The sequence below is a fragment of the Gossypium hirsutum genome, chromosome A03, assembly GCF_007990345.1.
Source record: "Gossypium hirsutum isolate 1008001.06 chromosome A03, Gossypium_hirsutum_v2.1, whole genome shotgun sequence".
NCBI classification, from domain to species: Eukaryota; Viridiplantae; Streptophyta; class Magnoliopsida; order Malvales; family Malvaceae; genus Gossypium; species Gossypium hirsutum.
In genome coordinates this window covers 529668-542256 of record NC_053426.1, presented here as the reverse complement: position 1 = coordinate 542256, position 12589 = coordinate 529668, and the positions used below count along the sequence as shown (strand labels likewise).

The window sequence follows — 12589 nt, the reverse complement described above, 5'->3', positions numbered from 1 at the left end:
TAATATTCTTTGAGGAAAGATATGAAAATGTAGGAATGAATTCTATCATTATAGATAGAAAATATTTATCTTATTTGGTATTGAAACAAACAAATATTATTCTAATATTTGATAGTACAAAATTAGTTGAAAGCTCCAGAAGAGCTACTATATCAGTATCTAAAAAGCACAAAATTTGTGATGGTTAACGCATTACTTTTAAAAGTTATTTGTAATGGATCTCATATTGAGATTGTGAATAAGGAAATGATTATATTTCATATGAATAAAAAAAGGGGATTGAGTTATTAATTTATAATATTTATGATATTCTTTTGTCATCATCCTTATTAAAGGGTTAAAAGCAAAATATTTGACTGTGAAAGATATACTTATGAGCAATAGAATATGATAATTCTATCTAAAACTTATTATGGTTGGATGCACCTAAAGTTGCAAGTTTTTTTTTTAAAAACTGTGAGTATAACTCTACAATATTCAAAATAAGTTCTCAATTAAAATTATGTAGTAAAATATTACTGATGGGAACTTGTAAGAGAGAAGACTTATATATGAAAAGTTATTGGTTATGTACCTGTTGTACACCTGGAAAATAGATTTTTGGGCATTTGAAGATTTTGGCATATGAATAAAAAAAAGAGGATTGAATTATTAATTTATAATATTTATGATATTCTTTTGTCATTATCCCTATTAAAGGGTTGAAAGCAAAATATTTGATTGTAAAAGATCTGCTCATAAGCAATAGAATATGATAATTCTATCGAAAGCTTATTATGGTTGGATAAATCTAAAGTTACAAGTATTTTTTAAAAACTGTGAGTATAACTCTACAATATTTAGAATAAGTTATCAATTAAAATTATGTGGTAAAATATTACTGATGAGAACTTGCAAGAGAGAAAACTTATGTATGAAAAGCCATTGGTTATGTACATATTATACACATGGAAAATAAGATTCACTCTCAAAGTTTGCTATTAATAGATTTTTGGGCATTTGAAGATTTTGGCATATTCCCTGAAGCGAATATTGCATACAATTATTTGGAAATTATATTTATTAACTTGGTGGCATTATAGACTTCACATTAATTTAGACATTTCCAGTAGTAAATGTCACAATAGTACTTATATGTGGATACAAATTAAAAGGACTGATAATAAAATTATCATTTTGTTACAATTTAGTACAATTGAAACATATGTTAAAGCAAACCAGAAGTTTACTAATACAAATGTGTTTACTACTTTGCATGACCATTTAAACCATCCTGGATTGTATATGATGCGAAAATTAATTGAGAATTCATATAAACATTCAATTAAAGAATCAGAAGATTCTTTAATTTAAAGAATTCTCATTTGTTGTTTGTTCTCAATGAAAATTGATTATTAGAAAGTCACTAGCTAAAGTTGAGATTTAATGTCTTGCATTTTTGAAATGAATATGGGCCCATTCATCCACCATGTGGATGATTTTGATATTATATGATTTTGGCAGATGCATCTACAAAATAATCACATGCGTTATCAACTCGCAACCTGTCGTTTGCGAGATTACTTGTTTAAATGATTAATTTCAGATTATTCAATTAAAACAATTCATCTTGCTAATGTTGGTGAGTTTACATCCCAAGTTTTCAATGATTATTACATGTCAGTTGGGATAAAAGTTGAACATCCTGCAGCTTATGTTCATACACAAAATGATTTAGCTAAATTGTTTATCAAATGCCTCCAACTAATAGCTAAATCATTACTTATGAGAACAAACTTTCTATTTCAACATGAGATTTTATTGATTTACATGTTGTACGCGTCAAGCTAATAAATTATAAATATTCCCCATTACAATTTATTTTTGGTTAAGAGCCAAATATTTCCCATCTTAAAATTTTTGGATGTGCGGTATATGTTCCAACTGCTCCACTACAATGCACAGGTCATAATAAGAGATTGGGAATGTATATTTATATGAGTCTCCTTACAATACTTTTGACCAATTAATTCGATATTTAATTGTGACATTAGTTGTCAGTTTTCCCAACATTAGGGGGAGGGAAACAATAACTTGTAATGAGTTAGGGGGAGAGTAATTGAACCAGAAGTTCAATAAGGATAACTCATTACAAGTTAACTGTTAGATGTATTTACAACCTTAATGAGAATAAACAAGTGTTATATACTATCTAATATTTTAATTTGAATCAAAGTCCTAGTAAGACAATCAGTTAGAATAAATAATAGATTGATCGGTTCCAAAGATGAAAATTATTCTAGATGGTCATATAGTGGAGGCGAGTGCTCCAGAAGAAACCTAAGACATAACTAATAAGTAAAACCTCAGAAGATATTCCGGTACCTGAAACTGAATTTTAAAATAATGAAAATAAGAGATCTCAATAAGTTATGTCAATTCGAGAAAATGTGGAACCGAATAATAAAAGTGGTCGACAATGATTTTGTATGCAGTATTATTATAATGAAATAAAAGGAGGATCCTGAATAAACCTGTTGAGAAATATAGATATAGAATAAATTGATCAAAATAGAAAGACGCAACTCAAGTACAATTAAATTTGTGGAGTTTTTGGACCAATAGTCCAAATATCTAAAGGTATAAAGCCAGTGAAAGTGCAATTAAAGTAGTTTTGCAAAAGCGGAATAAAAATATGAATTTTTTCCCTAAGTCCTGGCATTGATTATGAAAAGATATAATATTCTTTTGTGGTAGATGCAATAATCTTTAGATATATTATTAAATTGACAATTCATAAAAGATTTAACTTGCGTCTAATGGATATTGTTACAAACTTTTATGAATCACTATATAGTAAAGTTTATATTAAAATCCTTGAAGGATTTAAAATGCTAGAAGCATATTGAATTTCTTAGGAAATTTATCATTTATATGAATTGAAATAATTGAACATATGTGGTAAATTTGACTTAGTCAATAGAAGTTGAAAGAGGATTATAAAATGATTCAAAATTCCTATTTGTATTTTTATAGAAAGATCATGATTAAAGTTTGCTATGATTATTGTTGAAATTCCTGAAGAGATCAAAATATGTTTCCCCAAAATTTTCCCTCACTCATGATTTTCAAAAGAATGGTGTTATAAATGCTTAGCAATACATTCAAATAGTCATTTAAAAAACTAGTATTCAAGATTGAATACGTAGAATATGAGAAAGTATGTTATGTTTTCATGAGGGGGAGTAAATACGCGTTGTACTCTTTTTCCTTTAACAGAGGTTTTGTCCCATTGGGTTTTCCTGATAAGGTTTTTAATGAGGCAGCATATTATGCGTATTATAGATTGTGTACTCTTTTTCCTTTATTAGGTTTTTATCTCACAGGATTTTTCCTAATAAGGTTTTAACGAGGCACATTATCTACCAATGGACATCCAAGGGGGAGTGTTATGAATATCCTATTAAGTGGATGTCCATCATGATCAAGATAAAATTTTAATGTACTTTAAATTCTAATAGTTATTAGAATTAGATCTCTACTTCTTTTATACTTCTTATGCCTATAAATAGAGACTCTGATCAAACATTGTAATCATCCCTTTTGATCAATAGAGTTCATTCTCTATTGCTCTCATATTTTTTTGTTTTTTAATCTCCCCATCTTTCCTTATTTTATAACAGTTAGATCATTTTAGATTTGTGTATTTTAAAATTTTAATTATTTTTTATTTACGTCAAATTTTCACTAGTTATTTTTTGATTTCAATCAAAAAGAAAATCAAATTACTAATTTTTTATAATAAATTAAATTGTACCAAAATCAAATCCGATGAAATGATAAAAACATAATAAAAGAAGTCAAACTTTTCAGCTAAATTGGTAGATTTCTACACAAATACTCACTCCCACTTCCATTGGTTGGAATGATTGGGATTTGAAGCACTCAAAAAGAAAAAGAAAAAAAACAAAACCTATAGTTGGGAACAATTGGACCATTACACATATATAATCAATACTCATGCAATGGACATCAAAATACAACATATTATAAAATTAATAAGTTGAAGTTTTGGGTCTTAAAAATTTAGGTGTAAGTTTTCCATTGCAAGTAAATATGTGTGGATTTTTAATTTTATCATATGTTATTATGTATATGTAGTTTTCTTTAAATTATCTTTTATTCTTCATCCACCTTGTATTATAATAATTTGATTCAATTTTAGGCACTGTACTTCCATTGTATGCAAGGCGAATTTGAGAAGACAAGTCATAAAATTATCATACAAATCCTTATTAAATAATTAAATTAAAAATAAAAAAATTATGTTTAATTTCTTTGAAAAAGATAAAATCATAAATTAATATATTATAAAAATAAATTTTAATCTCATAAAAATTTATCATTTAATTTCAACCCATAATTTTTTTTTGTATTCGCACCCAATTGTATATACACTTGTAAAATATTCTTCCTTTAAAGAAAAATAGATTACAAAAGGTGGATCGCAATTTCCTGCCACTACTAAAATACACCAATGCACGCACATTCTCACCTCTCTGCCTTTTTTTTTTTGTTTAAATATTCTCTGTCTATTTTTTGTTATTAGTTTTTTTTCCCTATTTTATTTCGAAGAACATCGTTTATGCCATTTTTAAATCCAATTAATGTGATACATACGATTGAGTTTTTCAATTTAATTAATTATTACTTTAATTTAATGGTAAGGATGAGATATTGAAAATATTAAGATTTCGAGTTTAACTTTCATCATGTAAGGGTGAAGTTAGTTTTTTTTGTCACGAATTTGAATTATAAAATTTTTAGAAAGTTAAAATATAATTTTATTATTATATTAATGTAAAATTTCGCCATATTAAATTATAAATTTTCTTTTCTGAAATGAAAAAAATGCAATTTTATAATTAAATTAGTTTAAACTTTTACAATGTTTAAAGTGACCATTGGGACAAGGTCCTACTTGTTACCCTTAGCTCTATCCCTACACAAGTGGATGTTTGTAGATGAGGAAATGAGGAAAATATTCTCAAGGGATGGTTTTTAGGAAATGAGGAGAATAAAGTAATGTTTGTAGATGATTGTTTTGGTTATTAACTGTCCAATCAAAAGTAATTTCGTGAAATATTATTCCTTGCATGAGTACCTTTGGAAATAACTTCAGTAGGAATGATTTTTTGGAAATAACTATAGAAAGTTGGCGGGATTTATGAGTTATTCTATTCTTAAGATGTTTTAGAGAGCATGACTTTGAGGTTTAAATACGGAAATTGTTAAGAATTTTTTTTTTATCTTTTTTTTGAGAATGCAAGTACTTCCTTCTTATTTCTTTAATGAACAAACGCTGTACTGTCACTTTAAAGTCTTTCATTGCTAAAGTATTTCAAGTGAGTGCAACTTTCATTAACCATCATTATACCTATCATCTATATAAGTTACTTTCTATTTTTTCACGTTCAAGTAACTACTTTCAATCCTGTTACCCACCATTTTAGCAGGTTCATGCTCACTCACATTCTCTTTATAACTTTCCTTTTCAAGGTTTATAAATAGAAGTTTGAACGTCACATTCAAGACTTTTTTTATCTTTTAGCAAATTTAGCTCTCTAAATATTATCTCTATAACTTTTATTTTCTACAATCACAACCACCACTGTAGTTTTCATTCTTCTCAAACCCTTATTACTTTCACCACCACCGCTTGCCACCGCACTTATTTCTCAGAATTTGCTTTGATCTTCCTCTGCACTATCTCTCCACAACATCTTATTTTGTTAAATTGTTACGGCCCTTCACCTTACCAAAAGAACCCTAAACAATGTTTAACACAAATTGTTCATAAATTTCAATTTTTTGTTCATTTATATTAAATTAAATTAAATCAATGATTATAAACATGATTGCAAGATTTGTTTGCTAAGCCCAAATTGAGTGAAGTTGTTATCCATAGATCCACTTTCATTTATTTTATATAATAGACAAACAGCATTAGTCAGCAAATTGTGGCTTTTTCTTTGACAAATAGGCTAGGCTACAAGATACTATTCATAATTTTATATTTCATTGTAGAAACTCTGTATAGACTAATAAATTATAATTGCAAGTTCAAGTTGAAAATATCATAAGATTGGGTGGAGAAGAATGGATCTAAAAAAGTAGACAAAGTGCATTAATCTCAAAATGGAAAGAGCTTATATTTCTTTGCTTTCAAGTGGCACATTTCTCATAAACTAGCTATTGAATCTGATTGCGATCTTGCTGTCAAGTGATGCACTCATCCTTATCTAGCACAAGATATTAGTGGGAATTTTTTAAGAAGATTCACTAGGAAGGATTACCCCAGATTTTGGTTAATTTGTCATATATCTCACATTGCTTATATAGATGCTGATAACCTTGCCAAAGTAGGGGCTAGCATAGACTCTGATCTTTGCAATATTTTGCTTAATCCATTTTGTTAACTTTCTTGCTTTTGCTACCCGAGTGTGTTTTTTGTGTTTATGATAGGCGTGTGGTTGTTTTCCTTGAGCCCTCGTGATTAATGGGCTAGACAATGTACTTAGTTTCTGCGAATCAATAAATTTAAAATACCTTTACTCAGAAAAAAGAAGTGAGTGCACTACACATTTGATCATATTTATAGTTTTTGGAAAGAGAGTAATGACTTGTCACAAAAACTCCTACATGTCTGATTGGCTTCCATAGTTGTACCAAAAAATAGATGAAAAGCATTTTCTACACAGGCTTCAATGTTTCATCTTGTCAATTAGCTCAATCTATAGAAAATTAGACAAAGGTGGAGCAGTGTCTAACATATATAGCTATTGGAACATGGGTCAAAGTGACTCTTTAACCAAGATGTGAAACATAGAATTTTTTTTATTAAAAAGTTTCAAGCGAAGTAAAATTGATTACCGATCATCCCCCTATAATAAGCCTAAAGACTGCACAAACTATAACCCAAAACTATGGAAACAAAGTCACAGCAGACAACACCATTTGTATTTTTGTGGATCTCATAGGAAAAGGGTGGTAAAAGTTGTGTTGGATTTTGTATTAATAGTTGAATTGCATTTTATCCTTTCTACTTAAAAAATGGTAAATGAGTTCTTGTAATTTGAATCAAAGAGCAAATTGGTTCATTCTTTTAAAAAATAGAAAATGAGTTCTAGTTATATTTTTAGCTATGCCAGTTTTTAATAGTAAAAATATATAAAACTTTTAGTAGAATAAATTACTTTGATCCAATGTATAAAGATTAATTAATCTATTTTTTGAGTAAATGGGCCAAAATGTAAACTCTAAAATGCAAACTAACTCTTAGTATAGGGCCTACATAATACTCTTACCGGAAATTGTAAAAGAAATGTGTTACAAGCACAATCATGAACAATAAACAGCTGAAAAATCTAAACCAATATTTGCAAGTACAACAAGAGCAACATTAGAAGCAGTGCTAGTGATTAGTGTCAACTGCTTCAGACACTAAGTATGAACAAAGTAGAAAAAACAATGAACATTCAATATGTTTACGCAATTTGGTTTCCTTACATCAGCAGAGTCTTGCCCAAAGAGATAAATCCACTATCATAGCAACATGTAAAACAAGTGATTACAATCTTTAATACTCATCAAATTAGAATTCTCAATTTTGTACATAAGATCTAAGCAATTCTCCTCTATATTTCCTCTAAAAACTTATAACATTAACCAAGAAAAACACTTAATTTTTCACTCAACAAGCTCAAATGAAACATTCATCAATAAACAAGATTAATTGCTCTCAATTTAATATATAACCCATATATGTCTTCACAATTGATAAGAAATTAAAACTTGCTAACATACTACATTAATTACAATCAATCTTCCATGAAACTAGAAAGATAATAAGTAAAAAAAAAAATTCTTTGTTTAGCTCAGAATAAGTCTTAAATCTCTTGTCTATACTTTCAAATTTTACCTAATTTGATCCGACCAATTAAACTTGAAAAGTTCATAACTTTGATTCAAATCTGAATCAATCTCTAAGATATGTTATTATGAGTAGTTAATCATAACTGAAACATCACAAGACAAACCAATCACCAATTGACATCTGTCTTTGGTACAGCTAAAAAACTGCGTAAACAACAAATTTTCTACAAAGAGCCAAACCAGCAGAGATCAGAAGTGAAATCCGAAATCGCACTACCGGGAATACGGGTGAGCGTGGAATTGACCACTTCAGATGAAATGGTAATGGCACGAGACAAGAAGCCCCTTAGCTGTGTGAAGGTTTCTTGGCTAGCATGCTTGCCTTTGTTTCCCGGTTAGTGTGCAAATGGTTTTGTAAGCATACAATTATGTTTAATAGATTCATATCTAAATTAACTAAATAAATAAAAGAAACAAACTACAATTCTTCACTATTATAGCTAAGAAATGAAGTAATATCATGAAGAACATCACACCCATGAGGCCTATCTTCTATTCCAACATACCCTTTTCCCTCTTCTTCTCCAAACTCAGTTAAACCCACTTTCCCTTTCCTCTCCCAAAGCCTTTCCCCAAAGCTCCTATGGGCGAAATACGCCTCAGCAGCAACCAAAACCCCTTCTTTCCCCTCTTCATACAGTTCAATAGGCAACCCCTCATAATGCCCTATGCTGATTCCTTCCAGTTCGTCGAGTCGGACCAGTCCACGAGTTGACACGGAGTATAACTCGCCTTTGACTTGGTGGCCATGTCCAGGGAGGTTGATGAGGTAGGGGATGCCGTGTGGGCCTATGACGAGTGGGTGGGGTTGATGAGTGACGTGAAAGCCTAAAAAGATAGCGTCTTGTTGGAGGATAAGGTCTTGTATTAGATGGTGGTTACCATGGCCTTGTTTCAATGTCCCGTAGGTAAAGATGAGGGCTTGGGTGGTGGCTTCAGCCATGGTGGTTTGCGACGGACATTGGGAGAGTTAAAGCTGAGTAGCAAACACCAAAGCTACACAAAATAAAAATAAAGGAACAGTTTGTGGGAGTGCAATTATTGAGGATAAAAAGTGAGAATGGGTAAAGCCAAAAATATTCACCTAATCTATTTCTCACGTTGGTTAATTATTGGTTATTAGAATTAAAAAATTAATTTTTTAAGTGGTACAAATTTATTTTGCTTCACCTGTATAAATATCACTTTCAATATTAATATTTTTGTGTATTTTATAAGCCAAAAAAATAAATTTTGAGAGTAGAAGGTAGTTATGTCATTCTTAATAGCACCACTAAAGTGGTTATACCAAAAAAAATTACACCACCAAAATAAAAAAAAAATTCTTTTAAAAATATAATTTAAAAATTTCAAAAAAAATGTCGACAGCATGATGATTACATCATTTTGTATGGCACCACTAAATAAAAAAAATAATTGAGTTTTAAAAAAATAAAAATCACTTAAAAAAAAGTCTGATCCAATAAAAGAGGTGACGCCAATCTATTTGGCCCCACCATTATTCTACCATTGGTCGTACTAAATAGAATGACACCTCCCCAAAATTTATTTTTTGGCCTATGAAAATATTAGTATTGGAGGTGATATTTATATAGGTGACATCAAATAAATTGATAGTATCTAAAAAATTAATTTTTTAATTCTAACAGCTAATGATTGGCTGACGTGATAAGTGAGTGACATCGACCTCTTTAGCTCCACCTATTTTCATTATTCATTTCAAGTCATATACATACATAATAAAAAATAGGTATTTTTGTAATTAATAAAAAAATTGAAGTTATTTTTTATAATAAAAAAGCCAATAATTGCCGTATTTGAATTGGTTGCAGAAAAACAATATTTTTTATAACATTTAAATTTAAAGTAGAATTAATTATAATACATTTTTTATTAAATTAACTCTTTATAATAACATATTATTTAAAATTTTAAGTAAAATTATAACTATTTTATATAAGCAAATCTATTAATTATAATTTATTAAATAAAATTGATCTTAATTAAATTATTATTTCAATAAAATGTTTAAATTTCACTTAGAAATCTATTAATCATATTTTATTAAATAAAAATAATTTTCAATGAATGGAAATAGAATTAAAGATATTAATTTAGTAAACTATTAAGTTTCCTAATTAAATATTTTACTATGAATTTAGAACATTGTAAACTTATAAATTGATTTCTTAAATTTATTAACTCATGAAAAATTAATTAATTAATTAAATTTAATAACCTATATTGATTAATTGAATTTATTAAATTTATGAACTTTATAATTAATTATTTGAAAGAATGTAAAATAGAAAGATGCATAAAAGCAATAATGCATGTACCTGCTATACATTATTCAATTTTGTTGATTTGATTTTCACTTTTTTTAATTTATTTTTTTATTTGATGAAAATTCATGATATTAATTCTATTTTAGGTTTACAATAATTATCTCTTTAAGTTATAGGAGTATAACAATCTCCTTTCTATAATAGACAAAATTTTGATAGAGAAATAGGGTTGTTATAGAAAGGGTTAACTTCAAGTACTTTCGGTTCATATCCAAGATTTATATGTTAGGCTTGTTCATATATATTAAGAATGATGAAAATTGAACTTCCCAATAAATTTCAAATTGGTTCATTCTGAATGGAACGAAGTTTTTTTTATTTAACAGTAAATATGAAGCTATTATAGTAATTGTTGTCTCACATCATTGTGTTCCGTTAAATGAAATTATCTTGCCCTTATATATAACTATTAAAATGGTAAAAAATGAAAAAAAAATAGATGTGTTTGATTTTTTTTATGAAATTTTATGTTTTGTGTTTAGAAAATTGTGGAGGATGTTTTATGTTAATTTTTTTTTTGTAAAATCATACTTAAATATTTGTTTGTCTTTAAATAGATTGAAAGTATCAATAATAATTGACATAAATCAAATTGAGATGGGGTGAAGTGGGATGGAGATGAATATCTTTAACATAAAGATGATAATAATTTTTAAAATTATATATCTATAGTGAAATGAAGCGAACAATAGACAAAACATACCAACTACAAGGCTGATGAGAGATTTGGTAACATTTGAACATGCCTCACTCCATTATTATCTCTAATATATATTCACTCGCAGGCACATATGTTTGGTAAGGTTTGTTGGCGTAGACATTTGCATAGATATTTTCTTTAATTGACAGTACTTAAATAACCTCCAATATGAATCATTTACTATTATCTATTTTTGGATAAACATATAATTTATTTTTAAAATAAAAATTTGGGGACTGCACTGGAGACTTAGAAGGTTAATCCAAGAACATAGTGTGGAGTTAGTTTTTATCTTTTGTTTTGAATGTGAACTTTATTTGATTATGGTGTTTTGATAGGTTGGTGTAATAGCTTTGTTAAGGTTGAAAACTAGGCAGAGGCGATGGGAGAAGCGGGATTGGGAGCGTTTAATATCATTAGGATATCTGGGTTGATGGTTCTACTGGTCTTTACTAGTATCGAATGTACCCTGAAAGATGATAAAGAAATACTGGATAAATGGGTTTGAAAGAATCCAGGTATGGTCCGAATCCATCATAGTAGAGCAAGGAAGAGTATGGCTATCATGTTTCGGTATTCCAATACATGCGTGGAATATCTTAAACTTTTTAAAACATGGCTGAAAAAAACAAAAGAGCCCAGCTCGTTTATGAGAGGAAATATACAGATTGTTACAGATCGTTCCAAACGTATTGATGAGGTTCTAGACTTGCATGAACGGTGTCTCATCCATGTTCTCGATTGAGAGAACCAGTAGAGGTCCAATCTGAATGTGAAGAGTCAGCTTCACCCAGGAAGAAAGCAGTCGATAATGGGAGTAAGAATCAAGACAATGATGCATGGGAAAAAAAAGGGAATGTCGGGATAAATGTACATGACATAAATATTAAATGTGTTAAAGCTCTATAAAAAATAATCATTAATATGTCAAAATTTATTTAAATTTGTACTACTTAGAATATAAAAATGATAATATGAATATACATATTGAATCAGTATGAAAAATTATGTAAAATATGAGATAAATTAAGAAATAATACCATTACAACCAACAAGTGTTGGTTGCAATAGTAAGTCACATTATATTCCTAAGTAGGAGGTTCAAACTTTGGAGACGATATTGTTAGGAGGGTAACTACAATCTTCAAATATGAACAGCAAAATATATGTATTCTTTAAATGAATTCTAAATATGAAATGAATTATGACCTAATATATACAATTTAAAATAATTAAAACAAACGACTTGAACACAATATCAAATTTAAAAATACATTAAAAACTATATATAACTAATTTGTAACATGTATAAACTCAAAAAATAACATAAATATAAAAAAATGCAAATATATATTAATTAACTCTTAATATATTTTTCTTAATTTTTTGAAAATATTATTTTGGATTCTTGCCCTTTTGAGTAGGGATATTTTCGATTCGAATTATTTAAATTTTTTAGAATCAAATCATCTTCAATTCAAGTCATTTATGATTACTTGTTCGAAATCATTTTATGCTTGGATAATTTTACTTTTAGGTTATTTGGAGATGAAGTTATTTTAAATTA

General features: G+C 28.3%; 1 protein-coding gene across 1 annotated transcript; it reads right to left on the bottom strand.

The window, feature by feature from the left end:
• Window positions 1–8013: 8013 nt before the first annotated feature.
• On the bottom strand, window positions 8014–9041 carry LOC107943694 (putative gamma-glutamylcyclotransferase At3g02910). The gene has a single exon (XM_016877477.2). It carries the CDS (start codon window positions 8915–8917, stop codon window positions 8393–8395), a length of 525 nt encoding a protein of 174 aa, XP_016732966.1. The 5' UTR covers window positions 8918–9041; the 3' UTR covers window positions 8014–8392.
• Between the last annotated feature and the right edge of the window lie 3548 nt (window positions 9042–12589).